This window comes from Corvus cornix, chromosome Z (assembly GCF_000738735.6).
Source record: "Corvus cornix cornix isolate S_Up_H32 chromosome Z, ASM73873v5, whole genome shotgun sequence".
NCBI classification, from domain to species: domain Eukaryota; kingdom Metazoa; phylum Chordata; class Aves; order Passeriformes; family Corvidae; genus Corvus; species Corvus cornix.
This window is the reverse complement of record NC_046357.1, coordinates 56447354-56475209: the sequence shown is the minus strand read 5'-3', so window position 1 is coordinate 56475209 and position 27856 is coordinate 56447354. Positions and strand designations below refer to the sequence as shown.

At 40.6% G+C, this 27856-nt stretch overlaps 3 protein-coding genes across 11 annotated transcripts in view; all 3 read right to left on the bottom strand.

Moving 5' to 3' along the window:
* Positions 1–7142, bottom strand: part of TJP2 (tight junction protein 2) — a 64792-nt gene extending 57650 nt beyond the window's left edge. The window contains exon 1 of one of the 3 annotated variants that reach the window (XM_019281967.3): positions 7123–7142. The gene's annotated coding sequence lies outside the window, so the exon portion shown is untranslated. Of the gene's footprint in view, positions 1–5828; positions 6176–6228; positions 6315–7122 lie in introns of those variants that run through there. The other 2 variants (XM_039566517.1, XM_039566516.1) reach the window with 2 other exon arrangements.
* Positions 7143–9805: 2663 nt separating this feature from the next.
* Positions 9806–21282, bottom strand: FXN (frataxin). The gene is made up of 5 exons (XM_039566518.1): positions 21148–21282; positions 19489–19571; positions 18023–18143; positions 14566–14663; positions 9806–11836 (listed from the first exon to the last, which is right to left on the bottom strand). Exons 1-5 carry the CDS (start codon positions 21280–21282, stop codon positions 11683–11685), a joined length of 591 nt encoding a protein of 196 aa, XP_039422452.1. The 3' UTR covers positions 9806–11682.
* A 4497-nt stretch (positions 21283–25779) lies between these two features.
* PIP5K1B (phosphatidylinositol-4-phosphate 5-kinase type 1 beta) overlaps positions 25780–27856 on the bottom strand; it is a 94000-nt gene continuing 91923 nt past the window's right edge. For all 7 annotated transcript variants that reach the window (XM_039566892.1, XM_039566894.1, XM_039566896.1 and 4 more), the window contains one exon: positions 25780–26519. In XM_039566892.1, the coding sequence (XP_039422826.1) occupies positions 26517–26519 (3 nt within the window). In that variant the 3' untranslated portion in view covers positions 25780–26516. The remainder of the gene's footprint in view (positions 26520–27856) is intronic.

Genomic DNA, 27856 nt, shown 5'->3' with positions numbered 1-27856 from the left:
TTCCCCACAGTACTTTTCAAAGCCAGTGCTATACAAAGTCTAAAAAGCATTAAGTGCAGCTCTGGTCCATCTTTTGTCTCCTTGAGCAAAGCATTTTAATTCTGACTAGAAAAGGAGCCCCATGACTAGTGTTGTACACAGAGAGGCCAAGCCCACACAACAATCACAAATTACTCCCAAGTACTGCTTTCGGTTAAATAGTGCGTGAAATCTCCAGGTATCTAGAGGGAGAAAGACTGACTCACAGTTTAGCAACTTCCTTCAACTTTATTTGGAAGCAGAAATTCAAAGCTGCTAGTACACGCATTGTTAGTGAAGGACGGCTTTTGTAGAGCCAACAAAAAGTCTAAAACATACCTTCATCCATTGTTTCCTGCTGGAGAATTATCATCCACTCCACTTTTTCTGTCTTTGTGTTTTTTCAGGAGAACAGAAACCAAGTTTTATTGGAAAGAAAGCAGTGCAATTTTCCTAACTGGGAACATACATGTGATGCCTCAGAAAGTACAATGTATTTCTGAGAATGGGGAAAGAATGACAGAGCTTTTTTCTCCATTAAAGAAACATTTACGAGATCAAAGCGAAAGCTTCCTTTGCTCTAATCCTAGACAGATGAAAACAGTCATACACTCTTAATTAGATGTAGAGCATACTTCATGTAAACTGATGACAGAAGCATGATCACATCTTCAGTCACTTCAGACCCAACTAAAAAAGAGACAACCATTGCCCAATGCAGCCACAAATTACTTTCCATCTTGTGAAAAAAACAAAATCTTGTTCTTTCTCCTCTTTCAACAAAAATCTGTGTAATAGCTACAGATCAAAGAATCCTTCTAGTAAGAGAGCAAAGAAACAAGCATCTCTTCATGCATGCTTTTGCTCAAGTGATAAGAATAACTGTGGCAGTCAATTGTTAACTTCCAGAACATGCATGTGTTTTGTTTGCACCACAACCAGCACATATGTAAAGCCTGATCTGTTAAAAAAATCTTAAGGTAGAGGAGCATCAAGGATCAGACTGGGAGTGTGGGAGGTGGGAATGAAAAGAGAGAGGAGGACCTGGAAACTTCTTTCTCACAGCTTCAGGGATTGCAGTTGCTTTTGGCCCCTCCTTAGAGATCGTCCCTTCCCTGAATAGTCCATATGTTCCTGGCGATTCTCAGAATCAGCTTATACAAAGTTGTGCTAAGGAGGCTAGAGACACCAGTAGTCAAATCTGCTGGCTATTAAGCAGAGCTAGATGATGAAGCAGATGTTAGAATAGAGTGCAAGCCAGACTACAGACAGCCTTGCTGTTAAGAGTGACGTGCAGGAGAGATTTATGGGTTTTCTCTAAAGCCTTAAAAAAACCCAACCAAAAATTAATGAGGCAAAGCAAATAACAAATAGCTTGAATCAACATGTGAAATCTTGGCTATGATAAGGCTGCATTGTTAAGCTCAGGCTCAGTTTATCAATACAACGTGGATGTTAAAAAATTAGTTTGATACAACAGAGGTTGTAACAACACAATGCTTTTGGGAGAGGTATCATTGAGCCAGTCTTACGAAAAAGCCACAGTGGCCCAATATATGTGAACTCATGCCTGAGTCAGTGAAAACATACCCACGTCTAACTAGACATCCTAAACTTGACACTTCACATGTATATAAACCACACCCCAAATAATTGCACACCTTTAAGAAATAAGAAGAAATTTCTCAAAAGCAGCTCTAGATTGCTGGTACAAAACAAAAGCAGAGACAAAAGCATGAAAAGGGAGCAGGCATTGGAAAAAAAAAAAAAAAAACCACAGAACAAAAGGGCTTTATATTTTGCCTCCCACACTTCTGATTGACCCTACTATTGTATCAGGCAGTATTTTTGTCTGTCGTTTTCACATACATTCATGTGAAAAGAGAGCACTAATGAGTTTCGTTTTCTTCCTAGATTAGCAGCCATGGTTATCTGAGGTTCCGACAATCAGACAATGACAATGCTGACCTAAATTCAGGAAGACTTGGGTAGCTCATGTTTCCTAAAAACAAAGCCTGCAGCTGAGGAATACACACCAGGGCAGATGCTATACCAGATATCAAACCAGAGCTCCCACAGCTCGCTCTGTTATTACTTATTACTAAGTTTGGATCATAAACATCCTAAATACATTCACAAATGCAAGGGCCATCTTACACTGAACTGAAAGGAGTTGACACAGTCTGCATTCTCATTTGAAACAGAAAGTTACAATATCCCCTAATGTCATACACTTTCAAAAAGCAATCTGCTTTAAAAGAAAAACAAACCAAAAAAATCCCAATAACAAGCCAACTAAAACCCAACCCAAACATTAATAATTTAATGTATTAGATGACCTGTGTGTACTTTGCTGCTGCATCAAGGTGTTTAATTACTATGCTGCAGTCAGTACCTGTTTAAATTATGTAATATTAAAGTAAAAAATAACTTCAGCTCTCTACAGCTGAATGCTGGCTTAGTCTGTTAAAAAAACCCCAAAACAACACAACCAAAAACAAAACCCAAAAACCATACAAAACAAAGCAAAACAACAACGAAACCCCAAACGCCCCAACAAAACAACAAAAGAAACCCCAAACAAACCAAACTAAGCAAAAAACCCCACAAATAATAAACAAACAAACAACCCTCCCAAACTCTAAACAAAAATACCTACATAATTGCAGCAGGTTCTAAATCATAAATTACCTACTCAGGGAAAAAAAATTACTTTCTGAAGTGGGACCAGGATAACCCAAGTACTGGTAAAAGACAATCGTCTTTTAAGAGCAACAGAAAGCTTCAAAAACTCTGGGAACAAGCAGTAAGCAAAGTTTTCAAGGGAGCAGACATAGGGATCCAACATGGTGCTGTTGTTTCTGAGGAAGAGGATAGGTTTAGATAATTGAAAAAAGTGCCCGTGGTTGAACAGCTCTATTTTGACTGTGTAGGTTTGCAATGAATTCAGCGCACTTGGCCATGGGACTGAGACAGAACCTTTGACTCTGAAAGACGACGTGCACTGGTGCGTGTATGCCAGCATGGTCATGCAAAACCAGTCATACCCATGTCAGTGCTCCAATCTTTGTAGGTAACACACAGTTTGCAAACATTTCTTCACTATGGCAAGACGCATATATTAGAAGACAAAATTATGCCAAATATACTTAACTACCATAAATACTTGTATTACAAATAGATTGTCTCATTTTTGAGAAGTCTTCCAAAGTTCACAGGAATCCACTGCAATTTGGGATTAAGATCCACAGCTTTTCTACAGCTGATGCCAAGGATCAATTGTCAAGTTTAATAATTTTTTTTTTCCCAGTAGTTTCCCAGAATTTTCATACCTATTTGAAAATAAACCAGACTTGAAAATCTCTAACCTCAAAAATCTGTAGCTGTTCTAACATGTGAGTGCTTTGTTCCCCCTGTCATTAGAATGACCAGTTCCAGAATTACTACAATAGGGTGAAACTGATGCAGCCACAGTATGACAAAAGTTACTCTGTCCCTGAGTACGTAAGTACTGTTATTTCAACAACTAAAAGTGAACAGTCTTGTAACACAAGGTTTCCTTTACCCTACAAGGAAATTCTGGAGAAAGGCAAGATTGATAACTATTAAAACACACACACAAATGCTATCATCTAGATTTGCTCTAAGTTAAATGCAGCTTTGAAGTAGTCCTGGAATATTAGGCCATTCCCCATTTGAGGATTACTATGGCCCAGGAACTTTCTAATGCTTTTAAGCATATAGGTTTTATAAAGGTATGGCACATCCCAATTTGTAAACCATGCTGCTGCCTAAACATTGTTTTAATCACTAAGAAAGATTTCCTGGTTGTCCTTAGGGGACACTGAACCAGGAAAGGGGGGATTAAGCAATCATAAAAGTATCAGACACTTAATCACTTTGATGCTTCATTCTGAAGAGCTCTATTTACATTACAGTTCATGCAAAGTATTGGGATCACCCCAACTCCACTGCCTAATTCCCAACACTCACCTTTAGTCTCACAAAAACCCAGCGCAGTGGCACTAAGCACCTCAGTAGTTACTGACAGTGATACAGGGCAGTAGCAAAACACAATTAGACACAGTTTCTCCAGTCCACAGTGACATCCTTTTGTAAAGGGAAGAGGAGTCACTGCCACTACTTGAAACCAATGTTTAGGGCCTAAGATGTTTGCATGTAACAGTCCAGAAGCAATTATAACAGTAAACTCACCTAAAAGTCAAATACATGCAGAAAACTTCCTCGGAAGCCTAATGACAGCCCTCACGATAATGTTATACTAAATATAAATCTTACTGACCATGTGTAAGTGGCAAACACATGCTTACTGAATGCAAAACATTTCAAAGTCTCTTAAAGCAGATGATCTCTCAATTAGTATTAATTCACACAAAGCAAACTTCCTATGCCTTCCAGTACCTGATTCTTGCCATGTCAGGACTTCATGGACCCTGACAAGGATCACTATTTGAAAGAGCTGATAGTTAAAGCCTTAGACAACAAATGCTTCATAAATGAAAGAAGCAGTTTTATCAGTCATAGCACATATAGCTTCTCTTTTATTTTCCCTGAACTATAGGTGAATCGCAGTTCTCAATCCTTAATATAAAACTTTGCGGAACAAAAGAAAAGGTAAATTATTTTGTTGCAAATGATGCAACCTCGATAATTACGTCCAAAGGTTAAAACAAAGCAGACCTTTGCAGCCTCTGCTGGAGCACAGCTGTGGGGCCTGGAGCCCTCGAGTGTCATCTTAGCTGTGGGAACCGACACAAACAATTTTATAAGCTGAAGCTAGGGAGCAGGTAATTCAGAGATTTTCTCTGTTTCAAGTGAATAACTACTAGAAAGCAACAATAGAAGCATGAAAATTTTCTGATTGGTTATATGACTCTTACACAAATATGTTCAAACAGCATGTACTTTCTCATGCTGGAAAAAATATGCAAACAGGTTTCAAGTACGAGGTAAATAAGGGCAAGTTGCTTTTCTACTAAAGCAAGTGCATGCCACTGGTAGATCAACCCTGACCCTCCAGGATGAAAATCTAATGCACCTGGGCTCCAGCACCGCAAACATGGTCAATGCCGAGGCACTTTTACAGGGCAATTAAACATTTGTCTTCTGGAACTGCCTGTTCCTTTGTTTCACAGTTCCCTGTTAACTTGAAACTTCCCCTGACCCAGTTAGCCAAAGCCCAAGGCACGGATGGAATCCACTCGGGATGTGCCAACATAAAGATTTCAGGAATTCTCTGTGCAACAAAGGCAGCCCAAGCCTTCGACGGCGGGGGCGTGCGCTGGACGGGGGGACCCGCCCCCCCCGTCGGGGAATAACCCGGGTAAACAAACACCCCGACTCGCCGGTGACATCTCTTCTACTTTCCACGTAGTATCGCACTCTCCCGGAAAGTACTTATCACGGAAAAAGTCACCGAGAGCCGCTTAATCCCGTTAGAGAAAAGCCGATCCCCGGCCGAGCCCGGCTGTTCGCGCCGCCCAGGTGCGCGGCGGGCGCGGGACCGGCCCGGGAGGGCCCCGCGGGGGCACGGCGGGTCCGGCTCCCGCGGACAAAGGCGGCAAAGCGCGCCCGAGGAGCTTAGGCGAGGGGGCGATAAAACCCAAAGCACACAAAGGAACGAGAAGGAGAAGCCGGGCAGCTCGTGGCCGCAGCGCGGCCCCAGGGGCGGGACGTGGAGATAGCGGCCGCGGGGGACAGAGGGTGCTGGGGGCCACCGCACCTGTCCGGGCGCAGGGAAGCGGCGGGGAGCGCGGGTTCTGGGCGGGGATATCCCGCGGGATACTCGCCTGCTCGCGGAGAGTGGCCGGCAGCGAGAGCAGAGGTCCCAGAGGCGCTCCGGCGCTGGGACTGCGCCTTGCCCTGCGACTGCGCCTTGCCCTGCCCCGCCGCCCCGGAAGCGGGCAGCGACGAGGGCGTCGAGTCCGAGTGTGGGGCCGGGGCCGGGGCCGGGGCCGAGACTAGGGCTGGGGCCGGTCCGCTGTGGCCGCTCCCGCCGAGTCGGGCGATTTCCTGCGGGGCGCGAGCGGGGGCGGCGCGGCCACGCCGGGGCGGGCTCCCACCGCAGGTGCCGGCCTCGCCCCCAGGTGGGGAGGAGAGGGGAAGGATGGGGAGGGCAAGGACCACAGGGGAGGGGTGTTGGCGGCTGGATGGGCGGGCAGCGCGCCCACTCCTTAGGCGTGTCCCCACCTGCGGCTGCCGCCCCTTCGGTGCAGGGGTGCCTTCGCCCGGCTCCCCCGGCCCACGCCCGCACACACCAACGCCCGCGGCGGGCGACAGGGGAACAGGAAATACCGGTCGCAGCCCGGTGCTCCGCGCCGCTGAGTCACCGCGGCGAGGCCGCCCCGCCCCCCGGGTTTTCTCTGCCCGTCCCGTCCTCTGCAGGGAATCCCGGCTCTGCCCCCGGGTCTGGTCCCCGGCTCTGCCCGAGGCACCCCGCGCCGGGCCCGGGCAGCAGAGCGGACCTGCGGGCGGGCACGGCGGAGCCCCGCTGGCGGGGCACACCGTCACCCAGCGCTTGGGTGTGTTTTCCGTTTACATCAGTGTTTTGTTTGGAACTTGGGATCATTGCCCATCTGAACCTTTCTAACGGGAAGACCTCTGAGACAGCCTTTAACACCACGGCGCAGTGTTCCACGTACGCCTCTCAATCTGCTTTCCCCTGCCCTTTATCACAGAATAGCTGTGGGCGCTTTACTGACAGCTCAGGAGGGCTCTGTTCACACATCATTCTCAGCTGAAATACACAAGATTAGCAGAAGGCAGAGTAGCTCCATTTCCAGGCCGGAACACCAATACTGTTCCTGAAACTGTAACATACCATAAGAGAAATACACTTCAGGCTGGCATTCCACAGGCATCAGCTTTCGGCATCACTGCTGTCCTGCAGCCGAGATGAGAAAGGCAAGGCCAAACAGCCCCGGCAGGATTCTTTGGAGTCGTATTTCTTTTGCATTGTAAAGCACTAAACGTCACCAGGAATTCCTTATCTGCTGTCTTATCTGGTGGACAGCTAAACCCCTTGCAAGCCCCTCTAAAATTAAACAGCGCCCGTATCAGGCCTGCGGAACAAAATCTACTTACAAGTTTTCTGGTTTGTTGCTAGTTGCAGGTGAGAAATATTCTAGATTCCCACAGCATTTCTAATTCAGATAAATTTCTTCCTCAATAGGTACAGGTCATGCACTATGTCTCATACAGAAAGTAAGATAAAGAAGGCAAACAGTATGAAGGGGCTGGACTTTGGAAGGAGGCCCTGAAAGAATCTATTTTATTACAGCAAATACGAAACTGCATTCAGATATTGTATGGAAAAAGCCTGCTTGTACTACAGTTAATAATTAACATGCATGTGTACACACTAGCCTTCAAGTGCCTATTTCAGTCTAAAAGCCCCAACAGCAAAAATCAGAGAGAAAAACCAAAAAAAAAAAAAAAAAAAAAAGACTAATTCAGGGCTAATTCACAAACTTGATGTTTTCAGTCAGCTACAGACTAACTCTGTGATCAGCATGTAATACAATATTGCATTCAGGCAGAATCAAGGCACAAGGAATGGAAATTTAGTCTTACTTCCAGGTATGTGTCACTTGGTTTACACTGTGGTGGGTGCCTGTTTCCTTAATGAATGTTTTAAACCTTCATCTGTTAGTTCTCCAAATCTTTTTGTAACAGTTGCCTTAGGATGCTTGGTTAGTGGCTCTAAAATGCTGTTAAGAGGAGTAAGACTATGGACACATTAAATGTATCACTGATTTTTTTTTTAGTAGAACAGTAGAGAACATTGACGGCTAGTAGAAAAGCCTACATCTGGAAAGTAGCAATGCTTGCAAAACTACTCATTGTTTTACTGATCACATCGCATAATTACCATGATACAAACAATTTTTAAGTCAATTTAGAAGAGTGGAGAGGTTTAAACATCTATTGTTTTCTTATCTAAACTATCTTTCTTTAACCTGAAATCCAAAAAAAGTTTGTAATTAGGAATTGTTTAGAATACTTTAATTGTTCAGAGCTCTGTTTATCCTATCCCCAGTAAAGCAGTCTCCACTGGCCATCTCCCTCAGTAAAAGGCATGAATCTTGTCTTTGTTCTACAACTGCCAGCAGTACAATTTACATAAAAGACAATTTGGGAGAGAGATGGAGGTAACTCCACACAATTTATTTCTTATCTTTATACAGGAATTAAAAGAAAAATATCAATAGCAAAATGGACTGGAACATGTTTGATTGGTTACAATTATAAATAGTAGTATGGACTAAATTTAAAACGCCATTCCCTAAAGGGCCACAGTTTCCCCCATGTCTCTCCTTGCCCGACCAACAACATCAGCTGTCGGTCAAAGTTAATCTCTTCCTGATAGCCTTTGCTTCTGCCCCTCCCATGCTTCCTTTACTACTTTGAATGTTCTTCCAGGTATTCTGGCAAGCCTCCGCCTTCCTTCCCAGGACTCCCATATATTACACAGCTAGCTAGCACAATCACAGAGTTCAACCACTAACCAGAAGCTAAAAATAATCAAACACAAACCTTCCTGCAAACCCCACTTCTCTTATTCTGCTACCTCTTCACAACAGGCCTTTGTCCCATTTATCGAAGCTTCCAAAAGACACTGGGAATTTTAAGGAAGTAAAATGTAACGATTTTATCACATGGAACAATCTTGCAAAGAAGAGGTAATGTTTTCTGACAAATTACCATAAGTGGAAAAGAATATGAATGAGCAAACACCAGACAAGAACTTGGGCACATAACTCCTCGCAAACAAAGGCGGTATTTTGCGACCAATGCAGACTGCATGCAATTGCTGTAGGCTTGACTACATGAATGAATCGAGACTTCCACAGAACTCCTCGGCACAGAGGAAACAATGAATTTTAGCTAGGCTGGACATACTAGGTCTTTCAGACCATAAGCCAAAACCAGAAAAAAACCAAGGGTCAGATTAGCAGTTGGTGAAAACTTGTACACACCTAAAAAAACCCAACACACCCCAGGTTATGTGCTGAGCTTGGGCAGCCAGTAAAGCTACAAATGGCAACACTCATCCTTCCAAATATTCTGCATATTCTCCTTCACCAACAGTGGAGCAACTGTGTTGTGGGAAAAAGTAATGCCCATAAGATAGTGGTTCTTATTGATCTTGTTGGTGCATAGTCTATATTTAATGACTGTCCTTTAGCTATTACTTTTGGGAGAGGTGAAGCAAGAAACTATTGCCATTATGTCTGGTGGGGAACTATACAACAATCTCTTTATTCTGTAAGTTACAGAAGCAAAAAATAGTACGGAAGTGTTACTTGTCTTGGGGCAATAGGCAGTCTGACATTAGGATCAGAGCTTGCTCTGTGCCTCCATTGTATGAGTGTGACAGCTCATGGGAGTCCTTGCCCCTACTTAAAATTTGATGCAAGTATTAAAGCAAAAAATGAGTCATGTCCTATGATTCATTTTGTACATCAAGATAAAACTCATTCCAACTTGCTGACACTATTTATCTTCACCAGTTAAGATTAAATCCATTTGTTACTCAGATACCTAAACCCAGGAAATTGTTTGCATAAACAGCAGTGTGTTACAGAGGAAGGGCCAGGCATGTAAACTGTGAAAGCTGAACTGCTCTTATTAAAATCCACCTCAACTGACCACATTTGGACAGAATCTTTCCAGTATGTGTTTTAAGAAACAGAAAGATTTCAAAAGTATGCACACATCTGCGGCCTTCACCCTTATCATCAAACTCTCAAATCACACCTTTACATAATGAATTAAGAATTCTACATGCAACTTTATTTTGGTATAAACATTTGTACCAGATGTAAGGGAATGGAGAATGAACATCCAAATATGAATCAGATGCATGTTAGTGGTCATACTGCATGCAAATTACTTAAGAAAATAATTTTTGGAAAAATCAATTGGAAAAAATAATTACACATGGTCAGGCAAAGGAATAACCAGGAAAAACTATTCTCGATTCAAATATCAAGTCATTAACTTCTACACAAATGTGTTTAAATGACTATCTGAAATTGTAGGAGATCAAGCTAAATATTACAAAAATAACTACATAAAAAATACATACTTCCATATGCTGTAAATTATCTTCAGTGTTCTAAATTCAGAACAGCAAAAACATGTTCTATTTTTAACTCCCTGTCATTTTTAGTAAGATTCATGAGATTTGGGAGTCATTGTATTTACCTCATCTGGAAGAGCTGAAATTTATATTGATTGTAAAATATGCAAACAGCATGCACCATTAACTAAGAGCTACTTCTGGTGACATGTTTCTCTGTTTAGTAGTGAGAAATAGCAGGTAACAATGCTTATACTCTAAATGCAAATACTGGGCAAGAACACTTTACAGTTATTGTTTTTCAATGACAAAACCAATCATTACCTGTCAAGCTAGCTAGAGAATCATGCCAAACTAACCATAGCATCAGAGAAACCAAGAAGAAAAATATTTTGCTCTGAACATATTTTCACACAATCTGCAAGAGTATGGTATAATTGCTTCCTCATTCATTAGTCAACAACTTGGTCCTTCCATTTTATAGGTGGTTAAAGCCTGCAAGTGGTAATAATACAATAGTGCAAATGCTGAAGTGTTGCTGTTCATCATTTCTTTTAAAAGTTTCTGTTTTAAGATCTGAAGTAGATAGTTTATTTCCTTCACATATTTAACAGCCTGACAAAGACAGCTTCATCAGCCCAAGAACCATACCTGGTTCTAAAAAATTTCTGCATCAGCATGGTGCCAGGGGGAGCCTTGCTGTATCATGGTGTTAAAAAGATAATCTAAAATCACTTAAGAGATGCAGTAGAATAAAATCAGTGCAAATTTTTGCTACCATGAACTTAATTTTGCTCAGCTCAAAAGAAAAAAGTATTTATTTTTACTCTTTGAAGAACAAAAAGGTAGAGAAAGAGAAATGCACGGTAACAGAATGAAATGTTTGCAGAGATACTGCTGTACAGCTTAAACTTCAGATACTAGTCTTTCCAGTTCCATATCATGGTTAGAGCCACACAAATCTCCAAGTAATTTAAAGTTTAGCTTAAAAAAAATCCTGAGGTGAAACAAACTACAATTTAGAATTTGGAGAAAATAGCAAGTTCTGTAATACTAAGAGAAAAAACTGTCATTACATGCATTATGACATGTTCAATGTGTTCAAGATGTGTTACTTACTATAGCCACAAATTTCGAGGCAATACATTCACAGTACCACAATTTATGTCAATGTAACTCACAGGCATTTCTTGTTTTGCATGAGTGTTTCACCAAGAAAAGTTCAGTGTTTGTGTGCTGGTCAGAAGTCACCAGGTGGGTCAGTCCTTACATGCAAACAAGTCTACAGACACTAGGAATTCATGACTTCTGCATAAAGAAAGCAAGAAATGAAGTGACAGGATGGGCGACCTCAACCACCTGTACTACACGGACACAGATTTAAACAGCGACACAGAAATCCAAAGACTGAGCACTAGAGAAAAAACATATTATTTTCATTTTGGTTGCACAACATATTGATGCCAAAGAAAACCACAGAATTAAGCTCAGGTACTTCAGCCCAAGAAAGAGCTTGGCTTGAGGTTAAAGTTTTTGAACTTCCATGAGGTAGAATATAATCAAGTATCTTCTTTCCCAGAATATATTAAGCAGGACAAATCCAATTTAGTTTTTAAAGCTGTTGAAAACTCTTTTGATAGTAGTTCATGAAGAGATACTCTGTCATGAGCATATACCCAATTCCGTCCGGTCCAATCATAGCGCTTGGGCCCACTAGAAAAAAACACAACAGAACATCACACACTGTGTAAGTACAGATTATTTCAGGAGAACTGCTGGAAGCCTGTATGTATAATGTATGCCAGAGAGTGCCCAGGAAAAGGAACAGATAGCATGGGGAACGGCTGGTAGGCAGTCTGAGGAAGTGGAGCAGAAAAAGCCTGATATGTCAGGAACTACGGAGCCATCAAACAGATATATCTGAAAGGTGACAAGATACATCAGTCACTCCCAGGGAACTCAAGCACTTTCCCTTCCTGCTTTTGGCACTGATTTCCCCACAATTTCTTCCTTTATCCCATTCTTCCCTCACACGTATAATTTTCTTGCACACAAATATCACAATAGATATTTGTATAATGCTGAATTAATGCCACTGATTAGTTCCTGCAAACATTCTAAGCACAGCAAAGCACAAATCATTTCATTTTAGATGCAACAAAATAATTTAGTGCCTGAAAGCAAATCTATTGGCATGTGGGAGATTTATACCTAAAATGTTATTTTTCTCTGCGCTATCATATTGTTGCTGGCTTGATTTTTCCCAGCCTACATTAAGTATCAAGAAAGAAACTTGAACACCTGGGTTCTATTCCAGACCTTTGTGTCCACCCAGTTTTCCACATGTCACATGACTGAAAGGTACTCACTGCTGTTAACATCAACTAAGCAAAGAAAAGAGAAAGGAATGAAATGGTCATCTGGGATAAACAGATAAACCCTTGATCTTGTAGGACATATGCCTTGGAACTCAGTCAGTCAACATGCAAAGTCTGCTAGAGAACAGACTATCCTATACACACATAAGAACAATCTGCAGGTTCTCTCTCTGCAAGCATAAACACTGATCTGAACCTTGAATATCCTGAATTACTCACAATAGTCAATTGAAGACCACTTTCCAACCACTAATCAACACAAACCCAAGTCACTTCCACTGAAATCTCACTTTCTGTATCAGAAGTGGTAACTGTTTGAATCAGAGTTATGTGTTTCAGTTACTTTATGAAGTATTTCTCACTTCACCTCTGTGGCACAAGTGTATGTTTATACTCTCCTGCACCTACAGAACGATGGAATGGGATCCTGTCATTCATGAAAATCAGGCTAAGAGAGAACATTTAACAATGACAAAGAAATATGTATGTTATCTGAACTGGTTTTAAATGTTATGCAGTAAATATCAGTGATCAGGTTAGCATATGAAATGCCTTCATAGCTCTATGAATCTCCAAAATGCTGTACAAATGTGACTCTTAAATTAATTGTTTAAACAAAGATCCAGTGAATTCTGTAAAATGCCTAAAAATTTAAATATAGATTAAATGTATTTCTCATGGAAAGTCTGCATATATTTTTCAATCATAAGAGAAAAGAATTAAAGTAACACATTAAGGTATTGCCAAGAAATATCGTGTAAGGTTGAAAAGTCTTTTCAGTCAGGAGCCACATGAAATTACTGCAATCACACTGCTGGCAGGTTGCACACATCCCCTCATGCCCTTTTTTTGTAACTGTCAACTAAGTAAAGTTTTCACTTAGGTGTACAGACACTCAATATCAAACAGAAGGCCAAAAAAATTCCAAGAAAAATGTCTCACATCTTGAAAAATTTGTCTCCCTCAGGATATGTTCTTAAAGACTCAAGATCAACATTTACTGTAAAAGTGCCCCAAAACATGCAGTGCAAGTGATTACTGGCAGCAACATTGGCTTCTTTCACTTCCCAGCATACTGCATTTAAGAAAATGTCAGTCCAGATCATACAGTATTTGCTGGAGTTGCTTTTCAGAAGTTAGCAAGTAAGCAAACACACAGCATCATATTCCAGGAAATACCACTGTTTATCGTAATAGCAGTTAAGGGACTATAAAAAGGAAAAATTTAACTTTTTTCTTGAACTCCATACTCCATATTCTGGAGCACATATGTCTTAGCTCAACTAGAGCTCAACAGACAGGAATTATCTGAATTTTGGTTTTCAGAAATATACGAAGCCCATGTGTCAGTGACGCAAAAATCTTATAAACTGGTTCCTTTACCAGTAACACTGATCAGCTCCCTGGGTTCTTTTCCAGGGATAGTGGGAAAGAATACAGATTTTGGAGGGAGACAGCTACAGCATTTTCCCACTTATCTGGCTGCCCTCACTGCTGAAACCAATCAGAAAACCTGGAATGGATCAAAACACAGCATTAGAAAAGGCAGAGGAAGCAGCTAGCTAAGGCTCCTGTGAAGGGCAGATGCTGGACAAAAACAACCAGTGTGGGCATACATAAACATGTAAAGCAGGAAATCCCACAAGCTTAAAAGGGAAGGAGCCACCCTGTTTAAAACACAAAGAGAGGTTTAGATCATGACATCATCACTGCTCTTTTTCCAACAGAAGCTTTGTTTGTTTCTTTTTAATCACTGCTGGTTATATTTCCTATGAATAGGCTATATTCCTGTAGACAGTGGTTTTGGGCTGAAACTGTGTATGAAAATTCTCTGTTACACATTTCCTGTATTAATTTAGGTATGCCAGTAATATTGCAGTGTGCCCTGAACCTCTATACCAAACCATTATTGAACATTTAGATTATATCATGTTTTGAGAATATACAGAGTAGAAGGGTTACTTATGAAAAAGATATAATGTGATCGTGCTGTGCTATAAATAAGGGGAAGTACATTTCCACCCAGTCTGCAGATATTACATAACAAACTTACACATAACTTACCTAGTGGGTGAGGACAGCCAAATCTGCCGGTTTGGTGTTTGCTTATTGATTACATATGTTCCCATGTCTCCACCCAGTTTAACTGTTAGTACTCCACTCTTAAAAGACAAAGAAAGCAAGAAATAAAAAAATTGTATCCTGTTACTTTGACAACAATTACTTCATCTGCAGTGGCAGAAACTTACATATCTGTGTCACATTCTGAACCATCTCCCAAACAACAGCTAGGAAGAATGATCACTACATATTAAAAACTTACAGTAATACCTAGCCCAAACTGCGTATCTTTGAGTCTGATCTAGACTTTAAACCTTCTGGTCAAAGTTTGATTTTAGTGTGTTTATGCCATTCACAATGGCACTACTTAAATAATACCCTTGAGCTTGAATGTGGCATCTTGAAAGGACCAGACCACAGCAATTCATTTTACAATGATTAAAACATCCTCCAATAATGACTTTTTTCTATTAATGAACAATGCAGAACTGGTGTGGTTCCAAATCAAGAAGTTCTATGTGACATTGCTAGATTTCTGAGCCATGTGATTTGACTTTTTTTAAGTAACTGTAATAGTTTAACAGGGAATAAACACTTTTTTCCCTCGATAATTCTGATTTGTACCTCAAAAAAGTTCCAGTTCTAAACCCCATGAGGTCTGGGTTTGCTTTAGTTATGCCACCTTTAGACCATTATCCTAATGAACATTTATTTTCTCTTTCTTGCTCACATTTCTTACTGACAACATGATTCACATTTCTTGTAACTGACAAAAATGTTTTCTGTTCTGACTTCAAGAGTGAAAAAACAGCAACACTTGGACTGGAGTTAATCCAAAGATGATCTGAATGAAACTAATTAAAAAGGGAAACATTTCTACAGAACGCAATGTGATGATTCAGATAATAATTTATTTAGTTTGCAGCATCTCAAATACTTCAAGCCCCACAGCACAATAGAGATTCTTTAAGGGTATCATACTTGTCATGCTTTAGTCAGAAGATACTAATAGAGCTAGCTACCATTGCTAGAACTGTTTGTTATGTACAAACACTCACTGTGGGGAAAAATGCTTTAATGTATGACTATCTACTGCCTGCAAACATCCCCTGTAGCACAAGCAGCAACTCAAAGCTTCCTTCCCCTCTTCCCCTACAAAGTAACTCAGTGTTACTGGTTTCTGACCTATCTCAACTACCACCACGCATAAAATAATAATCTCAGGATCTGATTTTTTACCTTAGTTTCCACGTTGTTTCTGTGCTTGCTAAGGCATTTATATCTGCAATCAATACAATAAAAATAAAAGGGTCTCCTTAGAAGTCCCATCAGATTGCTCTGCCAGTTATTTCTATTGGACATTGGTACAGTGCAGAGAAGGACAAGAACAAGCTACTTCTCTGGCTGTCAGAACTTCAAGTTTTCCATAACTCAATAGTCTTAGAATTGCAGAGATACAGCAGAATAAGAACAGGATGGGGGATTAGGCCAGCATAACGATATACAGGTTTCAGCATTCTTCTATGTGATTTTAGTGTCATATTAAATATTCACGACGGTGTCATGCTATATGCTACAAAAACACTGTAAGTGAATAGGTTTTCAAAGAGTTAACAAAAATTTATACTATTATTTATACCACGTGTCAGCTGTTAGAGAGTACTGTTGCTCTATCCTTCCAAAGTAAATAGAGTTTAACCTCTACTGCTGTGTTGAAAACACTTCCTCATACATTTTACAGTACTTCTGAAATACTAGAAAATACAACTTGATTTTTTAAGAACTTAAATTGCAAGATACTTTTACCATATTTTGAGAAATACTGCTGTATGTGTTTTGTACTATTGGATTGGTTTGCTAGTTCCTGGTAAGAAAAATATTCTTCTAAAGAGCCTTTTTTTTTTCCTGAACATGAAGATATAAATTGCACAAAGCAATGAAATTTACAACAGGCACAACAGACCTTTATCACGTTCGCCACCTTGTGGCTTTCTGCAGCACTGACCCTGTTTGTTTGGAATTAAAACTTGGCCTATTTAACTTTCTGCTTTTAACAGAAATGACAGCATATTATTAACTGTCATCATACAGTCTATATAGCAAATGGACCACTGGTAAAAATTAAGATGTATTACCATTAGTCAATGTCAAACATAATCCACCATACAGTAGATGGAGAAAACAATTATGACATGACCCATCAGACTAACATAATGAAGCATCTAAGAATACTAAAGAGGTAAGTTTCAACCATTGCTATTTTTTCCTAAGATAGTCGGATAAGGCTAATAGGTTCTGATATCCTAAAACATACTGAAGACTAACGGTTAAACAATGCTTTTTACCAGAAAAGCAATTAGCTGTCACATTATCTACATACTTAATTAAAGCAACAAATAGTATTTGCTAAACACAAAGCTACTGACAATATATTATATCTTAGCTATCAGAAATACAGAATGACAATTATGATTACAAAGCTACACAGAAGCAAGTCCAAAACTACAGGCTTTTGTTTTGGTTTTGTGCTTTGCACAGTGAAACCCAAAGCATGCAATTCAACATCCCTGAGCATAAAACCTTAACTGACAGTGCCAGGAGAAGGCAATCTCATTGTGGTAAGACATGAAGAGGGAGCAGTAATTGTGTGACCTCAAAAAACTGCAGTAATGAAAGACCTATGTAGCAGTCAGTAGTGTAGAGAGAAACTGCACCCTTCTCCAAGTCGAGGGCTGAAATACATAAATCACTTCAGGCACTGAATTTATATAAAAACTAATAAATTCCCTATACAAATAAAACAAATATTTTTAATCTGATTCTGTCACTCCTGTAAAAGAATGTGAGTGGGCCGACTACTGAAGGCTCCAGCCATACAAGGTCTCCTACGATAGTAGCCCTTCTCCCCACCTATGCTCTGGTCTCACTTCTGCAAGCATCTATCCAAACACGGCACCCTCTGTTGCTTCTCTCCACCACAGGCTGTCATCAGTGAAGCCAGGACAAACCCACGCTACCTGGTCAACACAAACGCTGCTTCTCTGTCTTCAGGGCAATCAAAGAAACTGCTCTAACAGTTACATGTGATGTACTATGCCACGTAGGCCTACTGTTCTAGTATTCACCAGAAGGCAACTGATTGCTATGCCAGATACCTATGCCTGTTTACGAAAATTTATAGACGAATGTGAAATCAGAAAACAGTTTCTGTCTCCTCTTCTGCTCATTTACTGTAGAACTATGTCTTTCTCTTAAACGTGAAACATTTTAAATTCCCAAATCATACAACAGTATGTGTTACTTTTCACCAGAATTGTTGCCCCCATCAGTATACAATAAAGGTGTAAAAACTCACTGTATTTTAAGTGTCAGCACTAAGGTGACTAATTTAAAATTCTCCTCCAAATAATAGGAAAAAACCTACAATAATTACAATGGTAATACAATGTTTAAAACATACCCCTAAAGAGACATCATAATCTTCTGGGGTAAAAGGCTTATCTGTCAGGTCCTCAAAGAAATCTGCTAAGGAGTCCAGTGTTTCTTCAGCCAGTTTCTCGTAAGTGGTTTCATCTAAAGAGCTACAAATTACATGTAAGTCCATAATTAGGAGGAAAATCATGGAAGACAACATTTTCCCTATAATAAAAAACATACCAAGACTATGACCTTGGATGAAACAGTCACCATGAAATGATGGTATGAAAGTAATCAGTTTTCTTAAGGTGATGTAGGTGACAATCCACCTTATAAATGGAGGTAAAATTTTGAAATTAATTGCTATTAGAGATCTCTTAACTGAGGCAGATGTACTTACTTCCTTAGATACTAACCCCCATTTAGTAAACAGTGTCAGATTTCGAAGTAAGGCATTTTCAGAAAAGGACTTTGTGTAAGAATTGCTTAGTTTTGAACTCTAAAAATAGACACAAAAGCATCTCCCATTTAGAAATGTATGTCATTTGACTCTCCAAAATTTGCTGTAGCCATATGCAGTTTAGAAACGTCAACATCATTTACCATGTTTATGTATAGCCTTTGCCTTCTCAACTGGAATTACCCACACAACCTGGTAATTAGGTGTTATTTAAACTGTGCTTATGAACTAACACTTATGAATTACAGTCTGCTCCAGAGAGTCTCAAAGCACCCTTGTGGCCATTACATAAGGCTTACAGCACCTGTGAGACCGCTTCTCTTTTCCTCTTTAGCGGAACAAAGTCTAGATCAGTTTAATTAACCAAATGTAAATGCAATTAAATCACTTAAGTTTTTCCATCCATAAAAGTGTCAGCTTTAACTGAGTGTGTAGAGGGGTCTCTCTACCAACAAAAAATTCAGTGAAATAATTTCAGTTTTTGCTAATATGGCAATAAAACAGTGAATATGGGCTGAATATACAATATATATCAGTTGATAATATAAAACGTATCTTTTAAAAAATTTTCTTATTATCCAGTAACTGAAATATGCTCTATGTCACTGATATGAGGGACACCACAAAAATGCCTTGGGGCATGGAGAAAGCCTTTGGATCGGGCAGGATTCATGCACTGGTTCAGGGTGCACTATAGGCACTTAAAGGCAAGAGCCATTTCAGACATCTGCACAATCCTTTAGGGTGTCTCCAACTGCTGCATCAGAAGGGGAGAAGTCGCCAACGGATACTGTGTCACATCCTCTCAGAACAAGCAGAAATTTCATGTCCTCTGGCATATGTGAAATGGTGCTAAACACCTGCGTTTAGGCACATGAGTTATTTCCTAAGCAACTTCCCAAATTCACACAAGATGCTTTTAGCTAAAACTGTAGCTGTCCTTTACATCACATCAACATTACATTAGTTTGGTAGTCTTAATATGCATATAAGTTATTTTAAAATACGTAACTGATATTTTCATATGTGTATCTCAAAATACATTTTACCTTGTGTCACTCAGAGTTCCTGCATTTCTCAAATTCATGAGCCAAACAGTCCTGCTCTTCACATCTGAAGAAAATTGTAACTGCTGTTTAAAGTAAGCACAAGTAAAATGGAATTAAAGTTAAAACATCAAGAATTACAAACTATGCATTTATCATACAAATTAAACAAATCCTTCAAGTCCTTTCCATGCTCAAGTAAAAATGTTCATATTCTATATCACAGGGCTAAAATGCAAAGAATTATGCAGCTTTAGTCCTTGGATGATTGAAACAATCTAAAATCTCGTTGTCTTCCTCATACAAGCTAATGGAAAAAAACCCTGTACCCTTTCATTCACAGAGGAATAAACTAGGAATAGAGAACTATTCTAACTTTTCTATTGTTCTACCACTCTAATTACTGAGTAACTTCAGACAATTAAATGGCTTAGGCCCAGATTTTCCTAAGTATCCACTGCTCAAATGCTGAACTATCAACATGTGTCCCTCTGCTGGAAGTCAGGAACATATTAAATCGAAATAAACACAAACCCCGACTCCTTCTTACATACAAAAGAGCCAAACCCACTTCAGATTCCAGATCTCTCTGTAAAACAAGCCATTTAACTTCTAATTTCTCTCGGCAGGAAAAAGAAAGAAGGCTTTAAAAAGCAAATCAAAATTATGGAAAAGCTGTATTGCCACACTGGCAGTATCAGACAGGGGAACAAAATGGGTAACCCCGTTGAGGGAAACCAATACAAGCATGAAAATAAAGCTAATCCCCAGGTCAGACACACTAGCAGAAGTACTTATGCTATCCACCAAGAAAGGAAGATAGCATGATTTCCATTTTCTTCTTAACTGGTGCTGACTATTCGGTTTAATGGTAAAACAACATTCATTATTACTTTTTGTGTACTCGTGCATGTTCAGAAAATTTCAAACTGCGTTGAAAAGCAAGTGACATTTGCAAAGGAGCTATGACAGCTTCTCTTCAAGCATCGAAGAGCAAAACACAGGCCGATCTCTCTCCATGTGGTTGACATCTATCCGCAGGCATTACCGATGAGCCGCCTGTTAGTCCAAAACCACGACACAGGCAGAAAGGACAGAACGGCGAAACATCAGTACAGGCCGACAAAATACACCACAGTGCCTACATGTTTGACTGTACCCTTTACCCTACAGCATTTCTTTCATACACACTTAAGATCAAAAGCTACAAGACCAAGAACACGTTCAGGCTCTGTCCAACCTGAGCAGCTCTAATTCCATCAGTGTGTGCCCATACTCCGTTTGTGACTGGAGGCTGGCAACAGCGGTGCCAGCACGCAGCCGGCATCTGCCCCGGCGTAGCACACCCGGCTGAGGGCGGCCCCAGCACCGCCTTCTGCGCCTGGAGAGCGGCAGCAGACGAGTGCACCAGCTCCCGTGTGCGGCAGCTCCCGGGGCACGGAGGGAAGGAGAAAGGGAGAAGGCAGGCGGGAGAGAGGGAAGGAGGAAGGACGCGCCCCGCTGTGGGACGGCTTCCGAGGAGGCCCGGCGGCGGCGCTGGCTGCCCTGGCTGCCGCCCTTCCCTCCCTGCCCACCAGCCCCAGCCGGCGCTCCGCCACGGCCGCCCCGCCCGCTCCGCGCAGGCCGCGCCTCGCCCCCGCCGTCCGCCCGCCCCCCGCTCACCGTGAGGCCGCTGCTGACGGCGGCTGTGCCCGCCCTCGGGGCGCCCCCGGTGCCACCGCCCCGCCGCACCCCCGCCCCCGCCGCTGCCGCCCGTCCCGCGGCGCGCACGGCACCCACGGCCCCCGTCCGCCACATGGCGGCCGCGCGGCTGCGGAAGTGGCGGGGCGGGGCCGGGCGGGCGCCACCACCCCCCCGCGGCGGCGCGGGGGAGCGCCGGGGCCGCTCGGGGCCGGGCCGAAGGAGGCTCGTTCGGCCGCGCTGGAGAAGCGAGCAGGGAAGCGTAGGGTTTTTCTCTTCTTCCCAGCCCCTGCTGGCTCCAGCGTCAGTAGCGCCAGGATAAATTAAATCCAAGTGCTTTGCTACGGAGACAGCACAGGTGTATCAGAACCCAGCAGGGTCTGTCCGCCCGGCGAGACTTTCGAGGCTGCGGCGCTCTCCCCGCCAGCCTTAGCCCGGTGTCCTGCCCCCGGCAGTAGCACGGCCCGGCACGGCGGTCCCTAGGAAACAGGTGGTGGGCCCGGTGTGCTGCTCAGGCTCCCCTCGGGGAGATCTCGACCCTGGCGCGTCACAGAGACGAGGGGCTGCGGCGGTCATTTAGCAGGGCTGCCCTCGCTGTGCGCCGTCACCTCGCTGCTGCTCTCAGAGCAAGCGGGGAGCGCTCGTGGGCGCATCTCTGCAGGCAGGTGTCTGCACAGGCAGGTGTCTGCACAGGCAGGGCGGTCGCGCTGAGATTTACAAGGAGCTGGAGCCTGGGAAGAATAGCAATTAGAAGCCACACTACCAACCAAGCATTCACTCAGGGACCCGTTCTAGGATTATTTTCTGTGACAGGAAGTATTCTGATCCACTACGTCCTGCAGGTAAAACGTTTCGCTGAGCCAGTAAAGAGAAAATAAAGCACATAATTTATCACGCCTGACATTTTCCACTAAGTTATGTAAACGCTGGTGGTGCCATACTATTAGCAGTATGTGAAGATGTGGAGAGTCTCAGCCAGTCATCTCTTACTGTTACTTAAACTGAAAAAAATAAACTAGGTTACCAAGTAGATGAATGGTAAGAACTAATTCCTATAAAAAGGTTTCTTTAAAAACCCACACAGTTTCTGCAGGAACACAGACAACTTTCACTTCAGAGCCTTCCACAGGACAGGACCAAAAGACACAGCCATTGGAAGTAAAATCATAAATATGAAAAGTATACAAGTATTTGGAAGCTTACCGCTGGTTACTGTGTGATGCATTTTTATTTTTCAAACACTGTTAATTAAAGTAAGCAGCTGGGTGCTCTGAGCCACCGGATCCAGTTGAAGATGTCCCTGTTTATGGCAGAGGCGTTAGACTAGGTGACCTTGAAATATCCCTTCCAACCCAAACTATTCTGTTGATTCTATGATCTTCCACTGCATGGGGAATAAGTTATCAAGTTTGTTACCAAGATTGGTAATTTTATAATATTTTTCTATAAGCCAGAATTGTTTTACACTGCACAAGGGGAAAAAGCTCAAACAATTCAAGCCATTTGTGCAAATTTCAACTGAATTTATGAAGTTTATTTTAGCTAAAAGCTCTCTTTACCAAACTGTTATCTAACTTCGGCAGCTTCTTGTCTCTTTTCAACAGCCTCCTGTGTGTTTCTTTGTTACCAGTGTCTTCCCAGTTTGCGTTCTTGTTGTATTTTGTGGGGGAAGTTTTCATACATTAAGCAGATTTAAGATACTCTCTAGTTCCTTGAAGAACAACCCATTTGTAGCCCTGCTGGGAGAATCTACTTCTGTTTCTACAGGAATAATGGTTTACAAAGTGAGATAAGGCTTGTAGGAACAAATTACTTGTATCAGACCACAGAAAACATTGGTAAAGCAAACATTTGATTTTTCATACCTTGGTAGGGAAGGGGAGAAACAGCTAGAAGAAAGGAGGAATGCCTTTTCTTTTATGTAGTATTTAATCTATTTAAAGATGGTGCTTATTTATATACCTCGCCTTTCCTATAAAAAGAACCTCAGGTATTTTCTGATATTATCCAACTGGTTCCATGGTGATTTTTCTCTAGTCATCCAAGTGATACACAACTCTCAACAGTAAATGTTCATCTTGTGTTTCTAAGTTAATGACAAATCAGTGAATTAGTGTCAATTAAATATTTTCTCTAGTATTAGCAATTTCACATACCAAATCTTTTAAAAAGTTAACAGCAATTAATTCAATTGTAAAGTTCAGGTTAATGAATTTTACAAGATGCTACTACCAAGCAAGGATGAGTCACACAACTTCTAACGGGCTCAAGTTAGGTTTTAGCAATTTTAACAATGATTTCTTAATGTTTTTCATATTGATTCCTGTCCCTTAGGTTAATGTTGTTTATATCACGGTACTGGTATCAGTATCTTTTTATGCTGGTGTAAAATACCTGTGAAGGAGTTCTAGATGCAGACGTGCTGCAGGGTCAGGCCCCATACATCCAGTCTGGAAAGAGCTGATATTTTTTTACTTCAAGCAAATGCATACACCACTGGAAATGTTTCAGCAAATGCCTTCTACAAAGAACAGGTGGAGTGTGCTAGTGATAACTCTTTTATCACTGTCTAGTGGTAAGGGTTTGGGAAAATACCATTGAGTTATATGAAATTTAATTGCTTGAAGTATAAGCAGAGTCAACAAGAAAATAGATGGTGGGATATGTGTTTTTTCAAACCATTGAATTATAGTACAAGGACACAAAGTGGGGTTTTTTTGTTTGGCTGGGGGTTTTGTTTGTTTGTTTGGGTTTTTTTTTTGTTTGTTTGAGGGCTTTTGTTTTATTTTTTATTAACTGAGGGCAACTATTTGGTGGTGCTACCACCAAAGGCAAAACTTCATTTCTGAATGCCATATGATTAAGTCACAAGGTCAGATAACACAAATTTGGAATTATTCCCTACCTTTCTCTAAGCTGGCATCAACCTGTGCTGTTTCATTCTGACCAGCTTGCAGGGCCAGGTAATTCAAATGCCACTGCCCACAGCTAGCCCATCTCTGTGACCTAATTCTTCTTTGCTCCCTGTGGCAAATTCCATCTGTTTAGACATGGAGAAACAGACCAATATGTTACTTTATACCCCCAGGAGTTGATTGTGCTTTCTGTATATTATTTTTATTTGACATGACCTGCCTCATCAGCTCTACAGATACGTTTAAAAGTCTTTAAATTTTCATCAAGTGCTACCAATGTGAAACACTAATGCAAGATGAAGAGAACCAAAATGCTTAAACATGAAACGTGCACATCCCTACAAAATCCTGTGCTCTTTGATGTTTGAAAATTTATACCGTTTTGTGCACTAGAGAGCAAAATGAGTTCCAAGATGTTGATCATTAACCACACACACACACACAACTTTTAAGTGCACATGCTTTGGAGAAAGTTTCCTCAGTAGGCTCCATAGTCATACAGGATTTCCTTTTTCAATTGTTAAATGACTGTTTTGATTTATAAATTACTGTGTTCAAGGGACAAAGGATGTCTCAGTCTGAATCATTTGGTATAGACATTCTGATTTTGGACAGAATTGTTGCAGTTAAGTTGTATATCCTCTGGGTTCTTCCTAAGAACAAATGATTCAGATGCTACAGTTACTAGGCAATTGGGGAAAAATTGTCCTGCGTGTTCTTTATGAAGGTTAATCGGGTGCTTAAATGTTTTCCCCCAAATAAGACTAATGACAAGTATCTGCTTTGCATAGAGACACATTCCAAATATCCTGTACACTGCACATGAAGGATCAGACACTTGACACAGATGTACAAAATGTTTTTACTCATAGGGCATGCAGATTGGTTTTGCTTTTCTCTGAGGAATGCTGCAGAAAAATTATCTTGCTGAGATTAAGCTGTCTAATTTTAAAGCCTAGAAAAGTGGTAATCATGAGATACATGCTTTAAGTGAAGCCTTAGGCTCTGCATACTTAGAAAGCAAAAAACCCCAAATCCCTTTAAATTTCTCTATACTGTGCATACTTAAGGAATAATACCTTCTTACTCTTCAGGATTATAGGATTATATCAAAGTAAAACAAAACAAAATCACCACCACCATCCCCCACCAAGCCAAAACAAAAAAATCCACCACACCAAATCCTTAAATGAAAAATTCTATACAGGTACAACGCATAATTCTAGGACTTAAAATGCCAAATTCTGTTTTTGTCAATTTAGCAGGTTTACTACGCCTACTCCTAGAAGACACATGTTATTACCAATAACTTTGGTAGCTTTCTAAGTGACACACCTGTGCAAATTTTTAAATACACCACTGCATCAAAGCATGAAAATCTTGGACTGATGATCACTGGCATTTGGGATTATTTCCCTGTTACTTGGAAAATTAGGGAACCAAAAGAATTTCTGTAGTTACCCTAAAACGATTGCCCATACTGAAAAACCTGAAATGGTTTTGTAAAGTGGTGCCTGTTGAGTACGTTCCTTTGCCCTTCCTGCTCTAATTTCAAGATTTCCCTTTTCATTATAGAACTGGTGAAACAGATGCCATGTTTGTCATATCTCAAGAGGCCTCCTGAGACTGTCTCACGAAGGTAGAGAAATGCAAGAACATATAAGTCCAGTATAGATCAACAGCAGGATGACAGCTGTGATAGCCTTCAGAATAAAATCTTTTATTCATCAATAAAACTATAGTTTACAGTAGTATTTTCTAAATAAGTTATAGAATTTCTCTTTTACAAGAAATAAAGCAAAATCAAAAATATTTCAAGGACAATATATGTACACAACATAAGGCCTTGTTATAAATAACATTTTTATCTCCTTTTTACCAACAGTGAAAGTATCTTTAGAGGCTCATTTTCATATGGTATGTGTAGACATTTGCCCTAACCCTTGTACAACATCAGTTCCAATTTCCACTGATGTGGACCTAAGCAATTAGGACTGAGGGGGTAAAAAAAAATGAAATTGATTTTATACACCACTGTGCTTATTTTTAAATAGGTAAAGCAGGTAATAGATTTTGCTTGTGCATAGTTACAGAATGCATGCAAATGAAATCACTAGAGAACTGATAAGAAAATATCACTTTGAAGTCCAAAAAAGGTGATTGGCAATATTGTAGAAAGCAGCCGGAATACACAGTTCTTCACAGTTGAGCAAGCAACAGCAGATGACAGCAGAGTGTGGAATGTTTCATTTTTGTCAAGTCCATCAATCCCCTCTATGGTTCAAAGATCCTGGCACTTCTAAGAATAAGCTCAGTTGATTATTACTCTTTGTCTGTTAGGCTCAGCAAATTTCTTCTTCTTAAACGAGGAGTGCAGAAAGTGCTTTTCATTGACCATGGTCACTCCTCTTAGTTTTACTCTTCATGTATTATTTGTTACTGGAAATAAAGAAATGACAAGTTAAGAGTTGTGTTTACTTATTTTCTTACAGAATTATAAACAGGTAGCATCTTTCTTCCCCTAAACAGGCTGCAGTACAATTTGGCAGTGATTCTCTTATGACCTTGATCCCTAATCAAAGGCACTGGATCTCTTTTGGGTCTCACTGATCCAAAAACATTGGGTCTCTTTTTTTGTACAGCAGCTAACCCCTATGGGTTTTGCAAGCATTGCCGTACACTTGTATTATGTGAATTAGAACTACTTGCTGCTGCAAAATGCTGAACACTCTGGATGTCAGAGAGGACAGAACAATCTGAGAGCACTCAGCAATTCACAACAGCTTATTTTTATCTTGCAGAACAGTGACATTTACTACTTAAAAGTGGCAGTCTTCATACATCATGAATAAAAGTGCTGTCAACTTCCACATGATACTCTTTCCCCAGATGAAAAATCATACCTATCAAAAAACTTTCCGGCACAATTAATGTTCTAGTCAATGTTGGAGCAATCATTCCATTTATTCTATTTCACAAAAAACCCCAAACAACACCTTAATAATATTAATGGATTAGAGTTTTCTACACTACCTTTATGGAATAGAAATGGTTGATCACTTCTTGGCATCCCTGTAGAGTTAGGGATGAATTGAAAAGAAACTGTTCTTTGCTGAACATCTTATTATTACAACTCAAACTAAGGATAAACTGACAGCTGAAGAATATATTTCAGTAAATTGAATGCATCTCAGCTAATATATCCAAAATGGAGCAAGACACAAAACCAAAACAAAGGGGTCTGTAATGACCTTTCTCTAAAATCTTATTAAAAAACATTACGAAGGTGTAAGGCTCCATTCATTAAACAGTTTTTTAAGGTCACCTTTACATTGTGCTTTTTGATACAAGCACTTAACTAACCTTTGAATAGTCTGACAACAGTCTAATCTTGATTATGAACAAAAAATATCTGAAGGCATTTCTTAAGCTTATCTTAAAAAGTAACCATTAGATTTAAATTAATATTTTTGTTATGACTTTTAGCACTAGCCCTTTAACCATTGTTCTGTGACAACCTTTAAACTTCCTACTGTATTGAGCACCAGTGTTAGGGTGTTCATAATCACTGATGCCATTGAGCATAGTGCCAATTTCTCAGGGGCTGTCCTCTCTCTCTCTCTCAGGAACTGTGGTCTGGCAAGTAAAGTTGACTGTCGTATTCGCGCCTGAATGTGCTAAGGCAGTTAAGTACTTAGAAAATGCAGAACCATTTAATACGTGAAGTGAAACTGTTGGACAAGTGAGTAAAATTAAAGAAAGTGGTATTCTAAAAC